The following is a 26091-nucleotide window of genomic DNA, read 5'->3' as shown; positions in this document are numbered from 1 at the left end:
TAATTTTGTCTGGCTCTTTCTTCTGCAGAGCTTTTCCTTGGTTCTGGGGACACTTATGTCCGTCTTCACAATGTGTGGATCCAAAATGTAGATTTCAGCGGTCGCCAAGCCTTATTCTGCAAACACATTTATTGACATCTACTATCATACGCGCTGTACATTACGTAGGAAAATTGTCAAAAATAAACTTACGTTTACGGCTCCCTACTGAACAGACCCAAATTCTTGGAATTACGAGTACACTAGTGCGTCTGTGTGTGTTTTCGTCTTATCTCAGTTCAAAAGGTCCAACCAGATTACGAACGAAATGGCGCGTCACGTGCTCTAAAAACAATGAAATAAAAGACAGAAGAACGTGGTGGCGCCACGACAGTTAAACAGATTACCCCTCTTCCAACTCGCCATTGAAAACTGCTTTCCGTCAAGGACGTACGTTCGTGTTTCGTGCGACTAAGTGATCTCTCCTTTCACGACACGAGTCTCGACTGCGCAGCTCCCCTACGGGGCAGGCCACGCGTAGTGTTCGCGTGAATACGGCGGCTTGCGACGAACGTACAGCTCCTGGGGCCGTTCACCTGCTCCAATACTATCGATAGCGCTTTGTCTTCTTCTCGCGTTTATCCGCACGTCCCACGAAGAGACCCACATTTGTATGACCTCGAGATTGGAGAGACGTTTGTTCCGAATTAGGGCGAAGCGTTGCCTCCACCGAGCTGTTTTTCGAGCAAACATTTCTCATTAGCACTTTGCTCCTCGATTGCTCTCAGATGTGACCTCGCCACGCGCGAGCTGCGAATCAAGCCTCACGTTCACACGGAACGGCGCTGAACACGAAAATGATGCCTCTGATGAACATTCCCGAGTGGCTGCTCCTGGTAGTGACTGCCTGCGTTTTGTTTTACCTGTAAGTAATCTTGTTGGGCTCATTTTCATGGCGCGTTTCTTTCGCTTCTTTCATTCAGCCGAATACGCGGCTTCGTCTATGTTTCGGTCTGCGTCATTTTCAGACAGGAAAGGAGCATTTTGTGCCTCGTGCCAGAATGTTAGAGGTGTGCACTCCTGAAGTACAGGTTTAGAGCGCAGTTTCGATTGAAACACTTCCGGATATTAGCCACCTCCGCGTTTTTTTTTGTTTTCTTACGGGCTTCACAAAAATCGGCGACTGCGGAAATGCTGGCTACCTTTCCGAGTCCTGTACACACAAATTAGAAAAGGTATCCATGAGACCTTGAGATTTTATTACTGTTTCTTTTTGTTTAATAGTGACGATGACTACGATGACGACGACGACGATGAGGATAATGAGGATCCTCAAATATGACACGTACCCGCAATGGAAAATTGGTCGGTAATTGTTTAGTTGTAGGAAATGCTCAGATGCTAGCAACCGTAAAGTGGAGAACAACAAAAAATAAGACTGGACAGAAAGGAATATATTGTATAGTTGTGCAGTCAGAGAAGATGAGTGGACAGTTGCATTTTAGTGAAATGAAAGGTTTATTGAATGATTTAGATATACATCATCATCATCATCATCATCATCATCATCATCTTGGCTACGCCCACTGCAGGGCAAAGGCCTCTCCCATTTTTCTCCAAGTACCCCGGTCATGCACTAATTGTGGCCATGTCGTCCACAATTATACAATGATATCCACAGATATACAATGATTTGCAAAAAAAATGTAATAGGGATTGCAGACGTTTTGTTGCTTCAAGGAAGTCATACACAATACACAGCATCAACCACATCCTTGTCGCTTAAACCCATTGCCTAGAACCAACGGTAAAACATACTCTACTTTTGTGCTTCGGCAACAGAAAGACGTACAAGTGGACATTACACTTAATTTGAATTTAAGTGTGCAATGTGTACGTCTTTAGAGAGATTCTTTCGGAAAAGCGCTGAGTGAACTAAGATAACATGCATAAAAATACTGTTAGCTTCAAAGTGCAGAGGCTTCGAGTCTGTGTTTTAGGCTGTTTTTCACGCACTCTTGCTACACTGCCGGCTAAACATTTCCGGAAAGCAACACGCCATCGACAAAACGCTGAAGTTCGCTTTCGCCTTTGCAGCACTATCAGAAATATGGGAGTTCTGACTGCATTTGTGAAAGTAAGTTTTTTTGTGGAGCCATGGTCTATGTTTAACTGTTCTTTCGAAAATTCTGCCGCCTTCTGACAAATTAACGTGCACGGTAAAAACCAGAGCGCACACATACCACCGCCTAGTACGTTAACTCTTCTAATGTTTTCAGTGTATTCTCCTTATTTTTAGGCCAAAGGAAGACACGCCCAGACTGGTCATTAGTTTTTATGCTTTGGTTATAAAGAAATGTTTATATATTTTTCTTTTACTGTTGGCGCTTCCTTCTGTCGGTATTGTATTTAATTGCGTCTTTCACGCCATACCAATGATCATCTTCATTATCGTGAATAATTTGACAGGTATGCAGCAAGAAGCAAAAACTACTGGAAAAATCAAAATGTGGTTCACGAAAAGTTCTCCTTGTTGTTTGGACCAGCCACCAGCCTTCTGTACAAGGTAGGCCGTGTGGGTCGCTTACAAACGATTATCTGCGCACCATAGCAAGTGGGCGAGCTGAAACTGCTCATTTTGCTTTGTTTTCGGTGTAACTGTGACTTCTTCACAGCATACCGATTATGGCGGCATGAAACCGACACCATTTTGCTCCGTCGGTCTCCAGGCTACAATCTTAGAATGTACATCGAATGTCACTCTGGTTTTTCGGCAGGGCAAAGTAAAATAAATGTGCATGAGGCAGGCGCTGACTGGCAACTGATATTCTAAAACGGAAACACACCAACTTAAATGCGCGTCAAATTGCGCTTAAAATTTCCTGAACTAGCGATAATGTACGCAAACTATAAATAAAGGACAAGAAGCCTTCGCTCCAAGTAAATTATATTGGCTGCACCTTACAGATAATCCTTACAGTTAAAATTTGGCACAAGCATACGAAAATACTTATAATTAAAGAAATGAAAAAATGAATAAAAAGAAGACAGAGAATTGGGACAGTGAAGAGCGACGCCGTTGAGGACTATCGAGACAAAATTTTGACACTTGGAGTTCTTGAACGTGCACTTAAATCTTGAGTACACGTTGGCTTCTGTAATACAATGACTACGAACCTTTTATTTGTGACAGAGAGATTGATATGTGCGAAACATTTTTTTTTTACGTTTCCGTCATGTGGGATCTTTTTAACATAATTTCTCTACATGGCCTGCAGTTTCTCAGTTAGAGGGCAGAAAACCTCCATTGCTTTATTGATTTCTTTTAATGCTTTCGTAAAAGCGCTTTCGAAGTGTGCTTATTATATATTTCGCCAAAGAATATCTTATGTACCTATGGAGTACGTAAACACTTAGCACTATCTGCACGCATCACTACAGTTTGGGTTCTTCAACGGTCACTCTTTTGTGAAATGCCAAATGATGTCCAATTTCGCGCCTAATTCTCGCTGATTAGAATGCACTCTTCTTTTATTTCCTTTTTTCTTTTTATTTCACTTGCGATGTAGTAATATTTTCATTCGTGATAACCCTGCGCCATCACCGTAAGATAACGCGCAGGGTTATGCAAACGAAGTTGGGGACTGCAGGATATTTACTATATGAAAAAATTCGCCCCTGAATTGGTTTCACTGCAACAAATGGAAACGTTAAAAAAATTCCCAATCTAGACAGGAAAACCAAAAGAATGCGCTCGGGATATTCCAAGCTTCTCGCGTTCAGGTTAAACTTCGTCGTGCGATGGATCTATATGTTTGTGGAGAAAACATCTAACGAGAAGTTTATTTGACATTCAGGAGGCAAACATGACTCTTTATACCCATGTTTCAACGTGTAAGTTTGTTTCCTTTAACTGTTGCCCGCATTCCTGCGGTCTGAGCAGCAATGAAAAAAGGCCCATGTGACGCAACGCCAATAAAGCGTTATCAGTGTTTTTATATCGCGGGAGAAAAAAAAAAACGAAGAGAAAGTGGCCCCACGAAAAGACAAGTATAATTTTTTAATTCTGTTATTTTATTTTGGCCAGCCTGTGCACACTTTGGATCAAGAACGCTACCTGAAGATGGGAAGGATATTTGGGTATGTAGCCTTACTTGCTTGCCGCAGACACGTGAACCATGGCAAATTATTCTAACTTGAAGATATGCACGGTTCGTTCCTTTTAACACGTACTTCAACACTCCAGGTATTTCGAGGGAGGCAGGCCCGCATTGTCGGTTGGTGAGCCTGATATGGTGAAGCTTGTGCTCGTGAAGGATTTTCCAATCCTCTGTAACAGACGGGTACGTAAAGAGATGACCTTGCATATGCTCTTGGCTTAGTTGTTGCCGTTGTCTCTTTGCATAAGAAAGCCCGCAACAGGTTATTGAATTTGGAAGAGGGTTGTTATACAGTCGGTACTAGGTACACACCGTGCATAGGGAGAGCAGAATAGGTAGATAGGCCGTAGCAGACATAAAATACCACCTAAGAACGGGTACAACAAAATAAGAAAAAAGAACTGTAATAGAGCAAATATATTCGAAGTATATGTCAAGGTGGGGCAGTAGCATCGCAAATATCTAAAAGAAGAAGTAAACCGGCAATTTTCTACGTCCATTGAAATAAAAACAATATAAGCTTCGAACGATAGGAAGTCATTGTGGAACGCACTAACGGAAAGAATGAAGTAACAATTTCACGAAAACACGCCCTGTATTCATAACTATACGGATATCGCGAGAGGGACGAAATGCGAAAAAAAAAAATGCACTAGAGAAGCGCTTGTACTTGAGCGTTTGTCATGTGTATTTAATTGTATTTCGTTACTCTTACGCTACCCTTAGTATTGGAATCGTGCCTATTTCTTCATTAGCAATGCTTGTTAAGCGGCATTAGCAGAACCTCTTACGCGAGAGCATTTCGTAATCAGCCGTCTTTCGGGCATATCCAACATTTTAGATAGTGATTAGCGTGAAAACAATACGACGGCCACGGTGATGGCCAATGGTGGACAACAGTTACATATAAGAGAAGTTTTGTGACTACAAGTCAAGGGGCCACACTTTGTGAGGATTATTTTCGTGCGATTATATTTATTTCTCATGAGCCCTCTCGCTGAATGGCTGATCTCGGCGATAAACTTGGGGCGTGGCTTCGTTCGAACCAATGAAAAAGAAGGATGAAACGAATTGTTACGTAATACGGACCCTGGTTCCCTCTCCTGTACAGGGTCAGTCGCTTGTCCCAAAAAGATGCTTCATGGTATGAAAAGGCAGGCTTAGAGAGCACCGACACAGGAGTAACGAAAACGACAGCACAAATACCACTGTGTTTTTTTTCTTCTTGTGGAGTGTTTTGTAGGCCTGACGTTTTATAACATGAATTCCTAACAACTTACTGAGGTTTCTATCGTTATAAGGTGGTTATTCTAACGTAATGATTTTGAATAAATATTTGATCTAAAGAGCAGTGAAATGAGCGACGTTTCTTGGAATTAGTTATTCTTATGCAGTGCCAATTCGTACTATCGTTTTTTGGTATCCTTAAGCTAGAGGATAGACGACAGAGAACTGGGTCCCTAAAGCACACACGCACTGGGCCGCGTTCAGTTGATGTGACATCTGGAGTACTAATGACAAGTGCCTTTTCTTGCTGAAGTTTGCAAAGAAAAGTGAGAGAAAGGTGTGGTGTGAATCATCAAATGAACTCTTGCAGTGCCAACTGCTTGTTTTTAAAACGTTCGACTAATGCTAAAACTTGGAAACACGCGAACGTCTCTAGTCATCGTCGTCAGCACATCAGCACAATAAAGCATGCGTAAATATCCGCCGTCATAACTATCTACATAACCGACGAAGCCTGACGGACATTTCCTATTGAATTGGCCAAGCTATAGCCTGTGCGACTGAGATAGTTACGTCGGCTCATGTACTTGGAAAATGATACTGGCACACCTCACAACTATAGGACGACTAACTGTGTTTTTATTGCGCCAGATAATAGATTTTTTCGAACCAATTGTGGACAACATGATGACCACAGCGCCTGTAGACGTTTGGAGGAAAATCAGGCCCTCGTCAAGTCCTGCATTCACCATGAGCAAGCTGCGCAGGGTAAGTTCTTTTCGAACAGGAACACCAGAACACGTATCAAAGGCAAACAATATTGTTTTCAGATTAAAAACAGTAATAAATTCTGAGTTCTTGCATGCCAAATATATGATCTAATTATGAGGGATGCCGTAATTGGAGACTCCGGATTAATTTCTTTCGGTCCCTTGGGGTTCCTTAATGTGCGCCTAAATCTAAGTGTGCGAGCGTTCTTGCATTTCATCTGTTCTTGTGTGAGCAAGCAATTGACATCCACTTTAGTGTTTGAAAGGTAATACATATCATCGACATAAAACGAAGCACTAATATGTTGAAAGAAGCTTGAACAAGCTCTGGTATTCCCATGCTTTCCCGTATATGATACTGACGGAATTGATTGTCGGATATTCAGCTTGTAAACTGTAGAATGTTTAACTGACCAGCCACGCTGAAATTGCACATGACATTTTCAAGGGTTATGTGAAAGCTGCGTTGTAACCTTCAATGCTCCTATTGCACTTCAACGTTGTTTTTAGTCCTTATTGTGCGAAGTAAATCGTTGTTGTTGAATGCTATACTCTGCTTCAGATGAACGACATGATTCAGGACTGTGCCAAAATTTCGTCGGAGCACCTTGGGAAAGCCGCTGAAGAGGGAAAAGACGTGGATCTCAAGTGGTAAATACTTGCTTAGTTCCCTGTTCTCCTTTAAAAATCGAGGCACCAATATTCCAGAGTTAGGCGTTTTATTTCCGCAAATATACTGTATGCCAGGCAAATACCCACAGCATATTTCTCACGATACTGTAAATTACCATCAATACTATCGCGCTTGCATCTGTGAAACACTCTCACGAGAAGTTCTTTTGTCAAAACTTGGCTCCAGAGACATTATTTGTTCAACTGATGTTGATCACTCCAGGTGCGATCTTGCTGTGAACCTGTAATGCGTAGATCTACTTTTACCCGCCGTGTTTTCTCAGTGGCTATGGTGTCAGGCTGCTGAGTTCGAGTTCGCGGAATCGAATCCCGGCCATGGCGCCCGCACTTAGAGGGGGGTGAAATGCGAAAACACCCGTGTACTTAGATTTAAGTGCACGTTAAGGAATCCCAGGTGGTCGAAATTTCCCGAGTCCTCCACTACGGCGTGCCTCATAGTCAGAAAGTGGTTTTGGCACGTAAAACGCCATAACTGAGTTTTTTAGATGTACTTTTACACTTAGCATCGACCTCACAAAGCCTTTAGATCGAAAACTTGTGTTTCAAGACAATGTCGTTCTTAGTGGCCCCCACTTTTTTTTTGTATCGGGCATTTATGTTTCTGGCCTCTTTTGGGTAATCAAGAAGGCACGTATTTCACCCATTAGTCCTAAATATTTAGGCAAATTGGGCTGCTCACGCGCTATATAATGCAGCCGGGTTACCGATGTTAAGGATTTACACATACCTATTTTCTATCATAGAACTAGTAGAAGCTATATTTTATTTTGTTTCGTTCCGTGAGTGGCTTACAGCTTTGCAACCTATGACTACGCGAAACAAATGACAATTTTTGCTTCTTGCTCAGGTTTTACAGCCGTTATACACTGGACGTCATAGCGAAGTGCGCTTTCGGCACCGAACTTGACTCGTACAAAGATGCAAGCAACGAATTTGTGACAAAAGCCTCGAAGGCGTTCTCTGGCGGGATGAGACTGCCTGTCGTGTTGTTCAGTAAGGGCATATACGTCTCTCCATCTCTCCGCTTTTATTTAAATAAAGTGGTATGACACCCAGCCATCACAAATGTAGGGATACATCCTCTCTTCCCCATCTTGTAAATGTCACTTGTTTCTTTTTTTCAGTTTTATGCCCGGTACTATTGAAAGTCTTTAAGGTTAAACTTCTCAACCCTGAGCCATTTCGATACATGAAAGATGTTTGTTTGGCAATTATTCAAGAGAGAAAGCGGAGACAGCATGTAAGTATATTGCATGGTCGTTTTTTGTCACCAGGAGGGAATCCAGGACCACCTCCAGGAACGGGGGGGGGGGAAGGGGAGGCAGGGCATTATCTCTGGACCCATTTGTGCTTCTCACCATGGTCTCATTGTTGTACACACCGTCGTACACACTATTGTAAAAAAGCGCCAACATCTGTTGTATGATTATGCTATCAACTCTAGCGTTTATAAAACACTAGTTGCTTCGGTATTGTTTATGTCGACATATAAAGCATCTAGGTATAACGATGTTCTTGGCCTCGCGATGCTGCGCAGGTGAGTTCTCGCATATAATTAACAAATTAGAAGACACTCTAGTGAGTCGATTTGTTCGGGTTGAGACCACTGAGAGGCAGGGTTAAGGTCTATATGCTATGACTAATATAATTATTAACGACATTTGGCAAGGCTGAAGCAAAAATGTGTGGCCGAATTCTTTAAGGCTTTTCTTTCGTAATTGTTTTTTGCAATAGGGCCACTGCCTTTGCTAATCATATGTCCAGCGTCAGGATTGGCTGGAATTCTATCTTACCAATAATTCTAGCATAAGAGCCTTTTTTGTGAATACGGGCCGTGATTCTGAGTCTCATCTATGGAGGAAGGAAGTGATGTGCCGTATAACTTTCACATTGTTCAAGACTACGCGTGTGTGCATAGAAAACATGGAAATGCGGCATTAGGTCACACGTTCATCTACCAGAGAATGATATTGATCAAATTTCAATTAGTTGTGCGGCTCATTATCTTTTTATTCGTCTTAACCAATTCGAGGAAGGGGCGAGGGGGGGGGGTTGATGAGCAGAGGGAATGAATTAGCATCTAATGATCTTGTAATAAATAAAATTACTGTTCAGAGAATGTACGTGGTGGCAAATCGAACATGAATTCTATTTCTAGCGTCACGAAGACTTCTTGCAACTCATGATGGATGCCCAGGAAGGAACTCTTGGCGATGGCGTTGAAAATGCGCCCGGAAAGGAAAACGCAAAAATATTCGACATTGACTCTGAAGTAAAGAACAACATGACGTTTGTCACGAAGGGTGAGTGAGTAATTAAATAGTAATTACTTGAGCAGTTCTGTAATATATGATTGGCCAAGCAGCAACAACATGGAATGTGTATTGAGAGCAGTTTCGGTGCCCTTAATTGTGTCTGCGAGTTCATATTTGGTTGCCTTATCAAGAATAATTATATCCACCTTATCATGGCTAATGTGCATACCATTAGGCATCCGATTTAATGGCAAATCAAATGGCACTTATTTCTGGCGGAATAGCGGTTCCGTGGGAAGGGTAAGAAAAGAAGGAGGGAAGGGTGGGTTGTGCTCATTGACTCCGAGCGACGCTACGCGAAGAGTACGCCTGAGATGTGCGCTCAAATGTGCTTGTCTCATGTATGTACAGCACAAGCCTAAACGGTTCGTTTTTGTTTCTGGAGGTTATAATACTTAGGCATCCACCGCTAGTAAGCTAATGGGTTATTCTTTGCTTCCTTAAGCAACAGGCTTTAATATACAGCATGGGTTCACAGAGCAGAAATTTGTCTCTCTCCTTATTTGGTGAATGTCGACTTTTCTTTCTTTCTGTTCTGCAAGCACTCTGCTTCAAATGAGCTACATTATAGGCAGCTTAATTGGAAAATAGTAAAGCTGCGTTTCTAAGAGCTGCCATCTTAAGCTTCCCTCACTTCCACAGGTTTAACAATGTTCTTGTAGGATGAGCCCGTACTTCCTGTACAAAGGTCAAACAGTCTATATGAATTGTTCAGAGTTATCCTTTGACATTTTGTTGGCGTAACACAACGGCGTGAGGTCGGCGCGCAACGCAGTTTGCTTTGAGCACGTGATTAAACTTGCCCTTCAGCCTTGACAGAAGATGAAGCCCTGGCGCAATGCGTGATGTTCTTCGCCGCCGCCCACGATGCCACCTCATCCGTCCTCGCATTCACCGCCCATCTTCTCGCTCATAATCCCGATGCGCAAGACAAGCTCCGCAGAGAAGTGGATGAATGTTTCGCCACAAATGTGAGTATATTTTGACGGTGAGGATGAGAAAACAAGGTTATATATTTACGAAACACAATCAGCATGTGGAACAGGGGGGGGGGGAGGGGCGGCGCCAATACTTTTTTGTTCACGGAATACAGCATGAGGGAGAAAAATTGTCACCCCCCGAATGTAGCACGAACCTACAAAGAAAACCCACACGGATTTTTCACAAAGAGCGCTTTGCAGTTGAAGAAGAATTCGTCCTGGTGCGAGATTCAAACCCGGGACCAACACCTTTCCGGGGTGGTCGCTTTGCCATCTTACCTAACCATGAGGCTAGAAGATCGCATCGCAAGAGCGAATTAATCGAGAACTCGAAGCTTAGGGAACACAGATCATGGCAAATGAATTCTGCGGAAGCCCGCTAAGTGGTTTGCCATTTTAGTTGGGAGTGCAGGAGGGCACTCCATCAATTGGTATTCCATGGTGGTAGAAGGTGGAGCGGCATGGGAGAGGGCAAACAGGACGAAACATTGGGGGGGGGGGAGGGATGGGCCGCCCACACTGGCTTTCCTGTAGAGGCGCACTTTATGTGGAAGACCAATATTTGGAAAAAGAGACTTTACGGTGCATTGATCCTTTGAAGATGATTGGCGACCGTAATGCGATTTGCATTTTTTTAAATGGGTGTGTAATTGGTGATGATATATTTTATGTTAGTGATCGTTATTATGATTAATATTGTATCCCCTTGTCATATCTCCACATCATCCCTGAATCACGAAACCTTATGGGCCCATCAGCAGACACATTAAGTATAACAGTCCTGCTGACAACTACAATGAGGAATGATACACGATATATCTTGTTGTAATTAGTGCAACCAAGTTGAAACTCCGTAGAAACGACCACTAAAACATTACAACCACCACATCAAACAATTACTTACATCTTAGACGCCAAAGAGTCGTTAATAATGGCAGTGGCGTAGGAACTATTTCTAGAGCGTGTGTGTGGGTTGGGGGGGGGGGGGGCTGGCGGAAGCTTCTCCACGATGCTTGAGTCAATGAGTGCCCTACGGTGGTCACGCATCCCGCCCAGTACGTAAAGTGCCCATAAATATACACATTTGCTACAAAGAATTTGAATAATTCCACAAATAATTATGCTTGCTGTTTAAGCCTACAGCATAAGTACATCGCTGGTTTAGGTAATAGTATTGTTGAGGTTATACGCAACGCCGTAAAATGAACATGAATTACTCGCAATATTCACACATACACAAAAAAATTGACTGGCCATCGCGGCCCTGAGACAGCCAATGTCCAGTGAATCTGTTGAAAACCACCACTACAAATGTTGAGAGGGCTATATATGCAATGCTATATTGCTTTATAAGGCCTCCCTGCCCCCCCTCAATTTCCGTTAGATTTGATATCTGTTGCGTTCACAGTATTTCCAGAGCAGCGGGAGAAATTCCTTGTTCGCAAAAAAAAAAAACAGCATTCATAAAGCACCGGATAGCTTACATGCGTAATTTATTAGAAATGTCATAGTTAGAATCCTATCTTCGAAGTTTACCTACATATTGCGCACAACGCGCCCTTAAGTTTTGCCAAATATAAACAAAATGTCTTGTTTCGTTCACCGAGGACATCGCTGAAACTAAGACGGAACGTGTTATGACGCCTGAAAATAGCGAAAGAAAAACGACGGCTTATTAATTATTTGCAACGCTTTTAACCACACCAGGAGCGTAGAAACTTTGTCCCATATTACAGTTATCGTGTCCCACCTACCTTTTCTACAAAATATAAACCTGTTGTAAACTGCAGCTATGTCGGGATACTGGAAAGCATAGGTGATAGTGGTCATACCAGACGCTTTTACACTTGAATAAGAATTTTTCTGCAAAAGATGTCTTTGATCAAACGGCATTTAAATTCACACAGAGTGTTTCCATATGTACCACCAATTTTTGCTAACTTTGGTCTTGGCGGCTTTTAGGTTCGGCCAGGGCAGCGGGCTCAATTCTTCCCCGCTCATTAGACGGGCTCAAACACTATGGAGTGCTTGCATACGCTATTTATTGCGAAAGCCCCAATTACCCATCTGTTTTGAACTTCACCTCCACATCACCCATTCTGTCGTCCTAACAGTCACCAAACATAACTAAGCTGCCTTCTTTAGTTCAGTGAGGACACCAGGCGAAACTAATATATCACGCATAAAAAAGAAGAAAAATGATGAGGGTTCAATCATTATTCGTAACGTTTCTTAATAAGCCAAAAAGGTTAATATTACACGACGCATTGCACTTAAAATGCTGCCTATTCCTTCAAAGTATAAAATATCTGAAACACAGAGTTCTCTTGGGACATTAGGAGACTTAGCTATTAGCAGTCGCGTGATACTTTCGAACGCTTGTTTACAATTTCTTTTTAACGCTGTATTTGATCAACACATATTTACCATGGGACATAGACTTGGCGTATTGTTCCCCTTATCTTCACAACATTTGAACTCAATTATTGGAATTTTCCAGCGTAGCCGTCAAAGTCTGACACCTCTCGTAAAACATACTAATAACCCTACGGACAACTTGCATACGTATTCTATTGGAAAATGCACAATTCCCCCCCCCCCCCCATTTCGAACACTGCCTAGAACTTATCCATACCATGACCCTAATTTTCCCTAGATATAAACAAAATGCCTTGTTTAGATCACCGAGGACACCGGAGAAAGAAACTACAAATCTTGTAATATGCCCTTCAGTCGTGGCGCGCACGTTTGGTGAACGCGCCTTATTTTTACCGTTACTGTGGAGTGGTTGCAAGGAATAGACAAAGAACAATAAGATTTCAGTAAATTGAGCATTCTGCTCTTCAAGTACGCCCATTTCAATACTGAGTGAAATGTATCGCTTCACACGGCCGCTTTCATGAAGGCACTACCGTCTTTGACGGGACGTTTCAAGTGGGGTGTTTCGGTAGTGATCGCGAAAGATAATTTCTTCCCTTGTTGTAGTGCTTGGGCCCAATAATTAGCACTTGCATGCACATTGAGCGGGTGATTCATTATATTTAATGAATGAACGTAGTACGACTGACTGTACAATAAATGAATGTTTAATTACCATGTAATTATGATTGGTAACTACTAAATGCACAGAGTCATTCTCCCACCTTGACTCTCTTTCTATATGGATTATCCAGCACCTTGAGATAAAATTCTATAAATTCGACATTTATCGACATTCGATCGTAATTCGTGATGGAAGGTATTTCATGAAAATACACGAAAAAACGAAGGTTTAGTAATTGCCTGCGACACTTGCACTTAAAGCAAGAAAGTGAAAGTTTCGCAACGTGTTGCGCCTAAATTTTCCTATTTTCATGAAATTTCACGTCCGTATCTAGTGCGTTGTTTTAGGTGTATAGGAAACATCTAGATTAGAGGCAGTATGACACCCTAAACGCTTCAACGAGTAGCTTTCTGCAAAGGCTGTAATGAAGCTACACAGAATTAACATATATCGCTCGTCACTGGGAACATTGTTTCGTGGGTCGAATAATATAAACACCAGGCCCCGCATATCTTACCGAGGATACCGAGGGAAAACAACCAAATACCGTGCATAACGCATCAGATTTGGGATAAAACGATCAGTCAGTTAATGTTTTCAGAGTACCTAAGCAACCTACGCAGTGCATCTCCAAAAAGTGGCCCTCATTTTTTTCAAAATACGAAATATCTGCTGTGTTTGCTTCTGCCGGGAAAGAAGTAATAGTGTAGCTCTTATTTATAAACAGCCTGAAAATAAAATCGTCAGTCGCAAGTGACACATGTCCTTAGAAGAAATACAAGTGGGTGTAGTATTGGTTTTGAAATGGCTTTGCGAGTTTGCCCAAGATAATTTTCACGACCATATCTACGAAAAGTAGCGATTACACAATGAAATTTCGACAGTCATGCATGTAAGAGGTTTCATTGCATTTCTGATGGTTACAAGATAGTGATGCTGGAATGCTGCAACGGACAGAGATAAATTGCTCCAGCGTTAGATAGTCCAACAATTTGATGCAGTTGTCTGGCGCGGCTGATTATAATAGTTTATCCGGACCTCTCTTTCACCTGGGCATGATGCAAGTTGCGTAAGCTTACAGTTTGTTAGGGCTGGAACTGCCTAGCGCCAGGCGTTCTCCGCAAACGCCAGTGTGTATGGCGAATCGCACGCGTCGTCCGCTACAGGGCGTTCCGAGAAGGCACAAAACACTATAGTCGTTGCCCAAGAAGGGATATGCGTAGTAAAGGAAAGCATTACGTAGAAAAAAAATGTTGCTTCAGCTGCAGTTTTAATAGACTTTCCAGCGTGCAGCCGGAAGTGCCAGTGCCTGCTTTCAAAGGGGGAGGGGAGTGCATATGAAATACTTTGCCCCCACCCTTGTGACAGTGCTGAGGCAAGTGCCCCCCATCCCCGGTAGATACGCCTATGAATAAAGGGGAGACATCGGCCGACGATGACGTTATATATACATCGGAAGTACCACAAGGGTCCGTGTTTGCCCAATGCACTGCTCATTTTGATTTATATCCGCCGTGGTTGCTCGGTGGCTATGGTGTTGTGCTGCTGAGCACGAGGTCGCGGGATCATGTCCCGGCCGCGGCAGCCACATTTCGATGGAGGCGAAATGCGAAAATAGCCGCGTACTTAGATTTAGGTGCATGTTGCATTTAGGTGCATGTGGTCGAAATTTCCGGAATCCTCCACTATACGTCGTGCCTCATAATCAGGAAGTGGCTTTGGCACTAAAACCCCATAATTTCATTTTTTTTAATATTGACAATTGTGACAATATTAACTCTTCGGCGCATGTTCACAGATGGTGTCATATGTAGCTTATAGTTGATAATATAGATGATTGTGAAGCTTTGCAATGTGACATGGATAAGCTTGCGAAGTGGTGCGCTACATGGCAAATGGACATTAGCGTAAAAAAAGGAAAGAAAGAGTGCATATGTGTTTTTTCTAAAAGAAAGAATCCACTTCAGTGTATTATAATATATATGGGACGCTGCTGATGAGTGTTTTGTAATTTAGGTATTTGGGAGTGTATTTAACCCCTGATTTATCTTGGAAACATCATATTGATCACATTGCTGCCAAAACATCTCGTGTTCTAGGCTTTGAGAAAGTAAACGCAAAACACTTTCCTATCAATCCAAAGACCCTACTCTATGTTACCAACGTCCGTTCAACACTTGAGCACGCCGGTATGGTGCGGGATCCTTGGAAAGCAACACGCATAGGAAAATTACAGAGTGCAGAATAAAGCTGCTCGGTTTGTATTTAGAAATTATACCAGAAATATTAGCGCTACGGAGGTAAAGAAGAAGATACGATGGGACAGGCTGCAGAAACGCAGTAAAATTGAAGATTAAAGTTGTTTTCCTAATTTTCCATGCAGAAACAGGTATTGATCGCGTGAAACATAAACATCGACCTGAATATGTGTCCTCGAGAGCTAATCATGGCCTTAATGTTAAAGAGACGTTTTGTAAAGCTGACCTGTTAAGTAAGATTTTTTTTTTCTGCAGAACTGCTCGAGATCGGAGTCAATCACCAAGTGACGTGAATATACTTTCAAATTATGTGTTTGTAAAGTCGTTTCAAGATGCTATTTAGCTGGTTCTCTATATTAGTATAGACACGAACACACTAACTACGTTACCTGTACTATGTTTGGCAGTCTTTTAATGCCTCAGATCCTTCACGAACTTTCTGGGATTTATATGTATACTGATGTTTGTATCTGTTTTCCCACCAAAATGGGTCTTTGTGTAGTCCATGGTCGAATGGTGAGAGCATTGGGCTGCTGCGGTGAGGGAACAGGGTTCTAAACCTACCTTCGGAGCAACTTGAATCACTGAGTATCTGGCAATGTGTGCGTATGTGCCACTCTTCAACTAACATTTTCCCGCACACATGGGTCAGCGTCGATGCTCTAAAGGGTATGTGCCGCTTTTCAGTGAAACTCCTTGACGCCTCAGTGGAGCACTGGGTGCGTATGCGCCAGGTCTGTGCTGGTGTTCAACGAACCTCTCTGACGCTAACTTGGGTCTCTACGTACGTGCAACTGAGAATGTGCCGCTCTACAATGGAAAAAGATCCTTTAAATTTTCCGATGAGGGGGGGGGGGAATCGAGATCCCGTCACAAGTGTTCCGCAAGGACGGCAAGTCGACACTCTAGCAGGCTGCGCCACAACTGCATTGGTTTATGTGCCGCTTTTCAATGAACGTATTTCACGCCATCGCTTAGCGAGCGGCGTCATGAATGCGCTTGTTAGTTCCATTCTTCAGTGAACCTCTCGCCAACTTGGGTCACTGTGAATGTGCCACTGAGTGTGTGGCAAGTGAGGGAGCAATTCTCAGCGTTCGCACGTATTGGCAACGCCACGATTCCCGTCTCAGAGGCCACGCGCGGACTTCTCGACAGCGCCGCCACAGGGCGCAGCGTGTCCTGAAAGGAGCGCGAGAGAGGAGCCCAGCTGCAGCATGACGCGTTTCTCACCGTTCACACGCATCGGCGCGCCATTTACTCCAGATACCATGCGCAGGCTTCGTGGCATCTTCACCACGGGCCGCCCAGCGTTCTCAGGGAAGCGTGAATGTAGAGCCCCGCTGCAGTAGACGCCTCATACATTGACTCGTTTCGACGGTGGCAGTGCGTTGTGTCGCTATAGAGGTTCAATGCTAAACGCATTACCGTCGATAGCCCTCGTGGGATGGGTTCTGTCTATTTTTTATGCGCAGTTGCCCATGTTGTCTACTTAGCAAACAGCAGTGGTAACATACCTATTTACCTAGATTTATAAGCAACATCGGTCACTAGCAAGGTGACTGATTTTGCTCGCTGGTGATCCAGCGCTTCTCCTTGTCTACGTCCTCGTTCATCCTTCGCGCTCTACAATTAAGACAATGAATCACTGGGTATACGAAGGAGGAGATACATAGCGCAAACTAGGTGAAGTTCACAAAGAATGCTAATCGCATTAAGAAATCACCGGAACTTGCATGCTGTGCTGTAGTTCTTGAGGATGAGTGATATGGAACTCGTACAATTCCATTACTGAAAGTAGCTATGCTGCACTACTGGATGTTAAATGATTTTAAAAGTACTCGCTGCACAAAATCATTTGTCGCGTTGGAGCGGTGTGGCCGTGGCCTCTTCGTATTAGGTAGCATATACATGTGAGCCGTCATTGCTGTCTTGCCAAATGTCTCTGAACGCTCGATACCTGCGTCATTGGTTTCATTCATGGACGATCACTTAATTGGCGCTTTCGGATATGGTCATTTGTTTTGGAGAAGTCTATTAACCCAATTCTTTATTGAACATTTGCTTTTAGCTTCCTAATATGCACATCGTTCTTTGCTACCCAGAATATCACGAAGCGTTTTGTTCAAGTATTTATTCAGCAATTTATAAAGCAAGGAATAGCTGCAGTGTTGGCAGAACCTTTTCGTATCGACGTGTGCGTACACTCACCTTATAGACTCGTGTAAGGGCCGCACCCGTGTAAAGGCCACACCCCCAACTTAGCAACCCGAAATTCAGAGAAAATTCCAATGGAGAAGCAATAGCGTTCGGTGCCCTTATGCCGCACGCACGCATCGGCGAATTTTCACGCGCTGCGCACTTCCGCGTGCCGCCTCTAGATGGTGCGAGCCGCGAGTTGACCTCTGATGCAATGGTACATCCGGGTTGTGCACAGGTCGCTGGCCCCATTTTGACTGAAAGTTCCCTCCCGTGTAAGGGCCGCAGCTCGTCAAAACTGGGGAAAAAGGTGCGGGCCTTACACGAATCTGCACGGTAGTTTTTTCCAATAGACGGAGCGCAGCTAGAATGACTTTTGCGCGCATAGTTATAGTCGGCGCTATATGTGGCACAAACGACGTTTTCCAGCAGACTGGTGGGATTTCATAAATCGCACGAAATGCCAGTAAGTTCAACGTGCCCTTATTATCTGTGTGTCGATTTGTACGTGCATTAGGTGCTAGGATACGAGTCACTTATGCGAATTAAGGTGCTGTGCGCCAAACACGAGAAAGTGAGTGTGGCTGTGAATGCATCATGTCTTATTTCTAAAATCTGTCGGTTTTCTGTACGTTACCGTAATCTTCAGACACAAAAGTTACAGTACTTGTGGAACGAAGAGTGTTTTTACTTCGACAAGGTACTACTGTCGTTTCAGACTAGAAGAGAAACATTGTTTGATATCCACACGTTGTCACCGAATATTTCTATATTGCCTGCAAAGACAATTTTGGCTGTATACATATGATGTATAATATGCGATAAACATTAAATATAAATTAAGTCTTTCTGTACTTCCAGGGAAATAATCCAAGTCTTGACGTCATCTCTAAGCTGCCCTATCTGCACTGTGTCGCATCGGAGACTATGAGGCTGTATCCACCGGCTCCGAGGTGGGCTCTATTTGTCTCTTCGCGGCTAAAGATAGCACGTGAATACGACGAGTTTCTTTTTCACAGGAAGGTGCACATACACAAATCTTACGTGTGGATACGTTTTTACAACCAGAATACTTCGGCGTTGGATGTTCTAAAGCCGTATTCTAATTTTCTATTTGTTTCTAGACTTGATAGGACCACGTCCCAGGAGTATGTCCTCGGTGACACTGGAATCAGGGTGCCCAAAGGCAGTGTTGTTACGATCCCCATATACGCTATGCATCGGGACCCGGAGTTCTTTCCTGATCCTGAAAAATTCATTCCTGAAAGGTAATGAATTTTCTCAACGTGACACACCATGGACAGTCGGGCAATGATAAAAGAAGTTTAGCGATACATAGATTAGGAGTTCGGGCGAGTTTGTTTATTAACCCTGACACACGAGTAAACCCTTTTTTTACACGGAAGGACCTCTTGTCAAAAAGAACTTCGCCTCTGACACATGGTACGGCGCGGCCTCTTTTGTTTTCAGGCGCCACAGAACACGTTGCGCGGCCTCTTCAAACTGCAACTGACAGAGCACTAAAAAATTCTTTTCCGGACAATTCCAATTGAAAAGAAGAAAAAAACAGAAATAACTCCAATTTTGTAAAAAGCGTCTACAGCTTTGGGGTAAGCGCCGTCCCAGAAATGGTTGGGACAAATTTTGTAGACGCGTAGAGTACAGCTGCAGTGAAGCATTCACGCTACGATTTATGTGAAGCGTTTGATAAAAGGAGAGCTACGGACGATTAAAAGTTACTCTCCTCTCTATACCCCCGCTTTTCTTCCTCAACTCGTTCGCCGAGCGATCGGGGCTGAGCTTCGCCTTCACTGGCTCTGCGTCACGATGCGGCGTCTATTTTCGGTGTTTCGCACACAGCACGCGACATCTCTCCATCGTGTCCGCCTGCCGCCAGGCCGCCAATGCCCAGCCAGAGTTATCCAAGCAGCATGCGTTGGGAGCGTTCTGTCGCAGCGCCGAGCATGTCCTTTAGTCCGGTAAGCGCAGGCGAGCCGCATAAGCGCAGGGGTTTTGCCGGATGGGCGGAGGTGTAAACGTATGCGGCCTGAACATTGCCAGTCGCCTGGTGGCGCAGAGCGCAACCAGCCAACCACAAAGCTAATATTGATGTAACCAAGTGGAAGACATTTGAAAAGACAACGTGTTTCCATTACGCTGCTACCAAATATTTATAGTAGTAGCAAAGTAGACTACACTTGGGTACTGCTATATTAGTTATGTGTTCGTCTGGCTGAGTTCCGCGCCACCAGGTGGCGGCCCCTCTCAATCTCCGCGTGTCTGGCAAAACGCGCCGTCCGCCTGCATTTACCGAAATACCGGACACGCTAAAGCTCTCTGCCATTGTAGCGATCCTCCGGCGTGAAGTGACGACCGCAAGCGCGTAGATTCTGGCGCCTATCCGATACCGACAGCTCGATGCGCTCCAGCCACTCCGCTCGTCTGTTGCTTTGTGGAGGGACACGGTGTCGCTGTTTTACATGCCGCCAATCGCAAGATTTGCAGCCCGCAACGCCAAAAAGGCGATTAAGTGGTCCTCGCGAAAAGAAACTTTGAGACAAACACTGACCGCGTAGTTCGCGTCAACACGGAGCACGTTGTAGCACAAGCGGATGGCACTGGCTCTGTGCTGGAAGTGCTTGAGTGTAGTGTTAAACTTTTGTTATGCATTCTCTTTCTGTTACATATTATGGAAACATTTTGAGCAACGTGTCAACTATTACGGACAACGTTTGTTCACCATAAATATGGAAAGATTATCACGACGCAACCTGAGTAGCCCATCGAATAGCTCGCCCAACTGGCGTCACGAGTGCCAGATACGTAGTTTGCAACAGGTCGGTGTAAAACTCAGGCGTTATTTATTATTATTATTATTATTATTATTATTATTATTATTATTATTATTATTATTATTATTATTATTATTATTATTATTATTATTATTATTATTATTATTATTATTATTATTAAACTTATTTTTGAGGGCCGCCGCTGCGATCGCTAGTGATCCACACTTTAAAAACCTTATAACAAATTACACGCTTTACGCAGAGCGCCTCAATGTCTTTTAATTATCAGAAGGATCTGCCTTAACGACTCCGCGTTTGCACAAAATCGTCAAAATTGTTTCAGGGTCACTTTAAGGTCCCACACGCATTACACTTGTCAAGGCATTGCACAGAACGTCTGCTGATTTCGAATTTCCGCTAGCGCGTCTCTAAGACGCCAAAGGCTTAATCGATTGACTCGATCAGCAGCGTTGCGAGGAGAGTACTCTGCCCAGCTGGTTCTCCTGTCTAAGACAGGAATAAGCGTTGTGCGAACGCGCACGATAGCGTTACGGCTGTGCAGCTGTGCGCAAGTGTTCAGGATTACGCTGGTCTAAACAGACGGTAAACGTTGAGGTAAGAAGGTATGCGGTGCTTCCAAACTGTGAAAAGGCGAAACATGCGAACCACCCGGCCGCTTGTAAGCCGGTTGCCGATGAAGCCATACAGTGATGAAGCTGCCAAAAGCCAATGCGTCGCGATGGTGGCGTTCATAATTCTGGCAACGGCTACGACAGTTTCAGGGAATCACTGCACTAAAAGGCCACCGCCAGACAAATTACGCCACTGCTAATTAGAAAATGATTTTTGCAAGCACTAAAGTTATTATCAACCCGCAATTGCATCCTGTAAAGTTTTCTTTCGTTAAACCAGGTTACCGTTTAAGGCCCATAAAGAAGTTCTATGGAGACACTCCATTGTCGTTTGTCACCCCACTTGAACGTGTTTTCGGAAGACGCCCCTTGGATCAAAGACCTTTGGAGTGCCCATGTGGCAGGGGTAAAAACTAATTTCACAAAGATGTAGCGTGACACAACGCGAAGAACGTAAAAGAATAAATAATAAAGCGAATGTAAAAGTGTCGGAAAAACTCGAAAATTTAAATATACGCTGGACAATGGTCACTTGAGTATGTCTGGAAATAGCCGCGATGACAATTGAGTGCCATGAATCAGTCCTTATCTTCGAAAGGAACTGTGCAAAATTCGGGACAGCGACTGGCGAACACACACACTCTGGAAGCTATATATTTCAACTGAATTGCCTCTCTGGTTGGGACAGATAGTCAGGAATTGAGGAGCGACTCCAACCAAAAAGCGGAGTTTGCCATTCGCCTAATTGTCTCGCCTTTTGCGTGGTTCCCTTCAAAGATATTGCCTTACGAAAGAGCACGAATTCAGGCCTTAGTATCATCTACATTTTATGCAGCCAGCCGGAAATGCTATCACAAACCTAATGACCTAACCCGAGATCTTGCTCCCTCTGTTTGGGACAAGGAATTAAAAATAAGACATACTTGCCAGTTAATCACTCACTTAGTAGAGAGATGTCTTGCGACGGATGTTGTAATAAAATACCTGACCACACTTGAGGTTAGTTGGCTGCAGTTAAGAGACATAATGTACAAACGTATTTTTGTGGTTTATTTATTTATATATACATGTATGCTGCAGCAGCCCTGTGGTAGGAAATGGGAAACTAGGACAGCACATAGGTTCTTCAAATAAGCCTGGACAGTTGAAAAATGAAAGAACAAATGCTAGTAAACAATATATGCACAAAGACAGCTTGAAAACACGCCAGCGCATGTCATAAGTGGTAGGCAAGTACTGCAACAAGATCCCCTGCGCATGTGGATATCTTTGTGTAGCTGTGAACGTTGAAAACTCATGAAATTTCACGGCGTTTCCCTGATTGACGCGGACGTGATTCGTTCAGTAAACTTGTTATTGGGCAATAGATGGCTCTTATTGGAGCTAGCACGGGGAAGGGGTAATGAAAATAGAAGTAGAATTCATTTAAGGAACGGTCTATCTAGTACTCATCAAGCTCGCTAGCCCACCCAAGAACAGGCGCTGCGGAGATACAATGCCTTAATTTTCTATAGCGTAAAAAAAAAAGAAGAATCAGGTGTGAATCATGTGCATTCTTTTTCTAGATTCAATGATGAAAATGCTGGTTCAATACGACCGTACTCTTACCTGCCTTTCGGAGCAGGGCCTCGCAACTGCATCGGTATGCGTATGGGTCTGCAGGTCGCCAAGTTGTGCCTGCTTTACTCTGTGCACACCGTGCAGTTTGTACCCGCGAGAAAAGCAAAGGCAAGTGCGAATTTTGACTTGTATGATAGTAGTTTTGCGAAACACATTCATCCAACCTAAAAATGAAGGTATATTTAGTAAATTCCAGTCAGGAACCCACTACCAGTATAGCCTCTGAAAGGTGATAGCCCTGGCCTATGCAACTGCAGTCGCTGACCTTATCGCATGTGCAAAAACGTTTTCGAAGTTCAAGTTAGATGACTCGCTGTGACATGCGTCAAAATTTTTTAAGTCATTGTTTTTCAATAATGGCTTCTTCTGCAGAGTTCGTCGACGCTTGTAGTACCAATACCAATATTAATGTTATATACAATACAATAATTCCATTAAAACTGTGAATTACAATATTAAATACCAATATTACCCGGTCTGTAATAAATAGAAACTTCGTTTTACCAAAAACAAATACTAATTACGGCAAGCAGAGCGTCCATTTTTCATCTGTCGCATTCTGGAGCACATTACCATTAGACATAGAAACACTTAAAATCACGAGTTCAAGAAAGAAATAAAAGAATCTATTTTGTCGAATACTTATGTCTAGTTCGTACTCACAACGATTCTTTTAGTGTGCCTTCATTTTATTTTCATACAATTATATTTCTGCTTCATGTCCTTGCCATGCTATGTATTCGAGTTCGCAAATTATGCTTTGTACGTCCTGTCATTTACGCTAATTTTTTAGGTTTGATGAGATTATCCTACGATGCTTTTTATATGCTTCTTATTTATGCACATTTAATTGTTCAATTAAGCTATTTATACTAAAACTTGTAATTCTTCCTTGTTAATGATTTGTTGAAACTGCTGTAATCTATGTTTTATTACGTTTAGGTAGTAAAGGAGGTCCCGTTGCAGTCTGACTTCGGGACCTCGTTCTGTATATTAACATCCTGTAATCTTTTTAATCATCACAATAAACCCAATTCTGATTCTGATTCTGACAAGAGCAGAATGGGAAAAACATCACAGCGGTAGAATGTAGGTGTGCCTTATAAACAGAAAAGAAAGGGAAAAGAAGGGCGTGTTAGCCGAAGTTGACGATAAAGAAGAAAAGGTTGGCGTAATCGTGATGTATGTATTTATATGTACTGAAACTGGGAACATTAAAGATGATACAATGCTGCATAATTGCATCATACGTGTGCGCTCTTTGCATTATTTTCTTCGTTCCGTTGTCGTACATGACAAATTTTTACGAATCCTCTTATTTCTTTTAATCATGCCAAGTTTTCCCATTCGTTTTTTTGCGCGCATGAACGTCGACGTTGTTTTTTTTGCGCGTCGACTTTGGCTGACACGCCTTTCTTTCTTTCTTTCTTTCTTTCTTTCTTTCTTTCTTTCTTTCTTTCTTTCTTTCTTTCTTTCTTTCTTTCTTTCTTTCTTTTTGATCAAGAGGCCAGGTGGGGCTCACCCCGGAGATAGCGGTCTATGGAGCAATCAGGCCACTTTCGGACTATATATTAGGGCTAGTTACACCCATACCGTTAACGTTACATGCACTGACACTATTTCTCAGTTTCTGTGTCGTTGTGGAGATGCGAAAGTGCTGTTTTTTGACCAAGACGCCGGATACGTAGATCCCACGTATGCCAAACCTGTGTGAAGTCGCTATGCTGCCAGAAGCGCAGACAGCTCACACAGTTTACGATGTCGATATCTATTTCCCATATCATCACTTTTTTGGGGCGTGCTTGCACTGCTAATGACAAACTGTTCGTTGTTTTGTTTCGTCCACCCATTCTAGGCACCTTTCGAGTTTGTTAAAGGCGTGAGACTCATGAAACCGAAAGAAGTCACCGTTGGAATAACTAAAAGATGAAACTTCTGACTGACGCAGCCTTCTTACGGTCTTTTTTACATTCTCCGTTCATATACAAGCTATAATTAGATATACCAGCGTGTGCAACTTGTTCCCAGAAATTGATGTTGTAAGATTATTAACCGATACGCTTGTACTTTCGTGAAATCCAAATAAAAGAAACGCGGACAAACTGCGTGACGGCCATTTCATTTAAATTACTTATTGCAGCTGCACATGACCTTTACGCTCGACTGTCTATGTTCAATGGCCAGCAAAACGTTAGGGTTCATAAGCGCCGCAAAAAAGTATTTTTTCTTAAGGAATGCAGGCTGAAATTAAGTGCTACAGCCTGCACGCGCGTGTTATGCATTGAAACCTTTATGCTAGAAAAAAAAATGCTTATTGTGCTGCTGATGCCTTGGTTTCGAAACATTTGCTTCCGAGAGCACGCAGAACCTCGCACGCAAGTACATAGAACACGGCATCGGTGTGCTGTGGACATCGTTAGACCCGCCGCTGTGGCCTAGCGGCTATAGTGTTGCGCTGCTAAGCACGAGGTAGCGGAATCCAATCCCCGCCTCGGCGACCGCATTTCGATGGCGAAATGCAAAAGCAGCCGTATCCCGGGTAACACGTTAAAGATTCCCTGGGGGCCGAAGTTAATCCGGAATCGCCCCTCTACGGCGCGCCTCATAATCGAATCGTGCTGTTGGCACGTAAATCCCAAGAATCCAATTCAAAACATCGTTAGTGCAGTCTGCCGCAGAGGGGGGGCATTGTTTGGCGGAGCACTGTGTTCTACCAAATAGGCTGGATGACACAACTGGGGTTTCTAATCATCCCTTGTTCGCGCTATGTTTGCTGAAGACTTCACCTTGGGCTAATTTAAACATGGTGTAGTGCTTTTCGTGTATGACGCATGGTGGCATAGAAATAAGAGTAGGGGTTGCGGCAGAAACCGGCAGAAGCCTGCAGAACACAGCCTTTGGAGAGCAAAATGAACGCCTTTCAGAGCACACGCTTCACGCTCCCGAAACCACTTGGTTTGATTAGCTTTATCGCAAAAATGGGGATCTTGTTCTGTACTAGTACAACTTAATATTACTGGTTAAATGACACCCACATTGCGACAGCACGGAATTGCGCGCTTGTCGACGCACACTGTGGATAGAGTTGGAATTAAAGCAGACGAATAGCCCGGCAGCATCAGCCTATTAAGCGGGGTTGATAATATGGTTATCGGCTGTTTACATAGCTGCAGGGTCGAGTACTGCGCTCGGCGCATTTTGTCGGACAAAATTACACTGGAACCGTTTTTCTAGGTATGATAACGAGTTATATAGTCAAAACTGCCTCATGTACCTCGACAACAATGTAATCCAAGCTGCTTGTTCACTTCAGGGGAATGAGGCAGTCGTAGCTCTGTCTGGCCAGTTCTTGGCGGGCTACCGTTTGAGATGAAGATTTAAAAAAAAGATAATGGTGCGAGGCAAAATTTGCGAATAAGGGGCAAG

The 26091-nt window shown here is 43.4% G+C and overlaps 1 protein-coding gene across 2 annotated transcripts; it reads left to right on the top strand.

Moving 5' to 3' along the window:
* Positions 1 to 821: 821 nt before the first annotated feature.
* Positions 822 to 24768, top strand: LOC142582890 (cytochrome P450 3A24-like). Of its 2 annotated transcripts, XM_075692992.1 has the most exons (14): positions 822 to 904; positions 2449 to 2545; positions 4067 to 4119; positions 4226 to 4322; positions 6018 to 6134; positions 6699 to 6787; positions 7677 to 7822; positions 7954 to 8069; positions 8988 to 9132; positions 9955 to 10115; positions 18483 to 18574; positions 18746 to 18889; positions 22611 to 22773; positions 24521 to 24768. In XM_075692992.1, exons 1-14 carry the CDS (start codon positions 837 to 839, stop codon positions 24593 to 24595), a joined length of 1563 nt encoding a protein of 520 aa, XP_075549107.1. In that variant the 5' UTR covers positions 822 to 836; the 3' UTR covers positions 24596 to 24768. The 2 variants fall into 2 exon arrangements, with proteins under 2 accessions (XP_075549107.1, XP_075549108.1); XM_075692993.1 differs by lacking the exon at positions 22611 to 22773.
* Positions 24769 to 26091: the final 1323 nt, after the last annotated feature.

This window comes from Dermacentor variabilis, chromosome 5 (assembly GCF_050947875.1).
Source record: "Dermacentor variabilis isolate Ectoservices chromosome 5, ASM5094787v1, whole genome shotgun sequence".
Classification (NCBI taxonomy): Eukaryota; Metazoa; Arthropoda; class Arachnida; order Ixodida; family Ixodidae; genus Dermacentor; species Dermacentor variabilis.
The sequence above is the reverse complement of the archived record's forward strand: the minus strand, read 5'-3'. Positions and strand labels throughout refer to the sequence as shown.

Bases quoted from the DNA above. Each gene is read 5' to 3' on its own strand.
- LOC142582890 (XM_075692992.1), top strand. From the start codon at position 837: ATGATGCCTCTGATGAACATTCCCGAGTGGCTGCTCCTGGTAGTGACT. The intron at 9,133-9,954 runs GTGAGTGAGTAA...CTTGCCCTTCAG, and splicing joins CATGACGTTTGTCACGAAGG to CCTTGACAGAAGATGAAGCC. The intron at 18,575-18,745 runs GTGGGCTCTATT...ATTTGTTTCTAG, and splicing joins CTGTATCCACCGGCTCCGAG to ACTTGATAGGACCACGTCCC.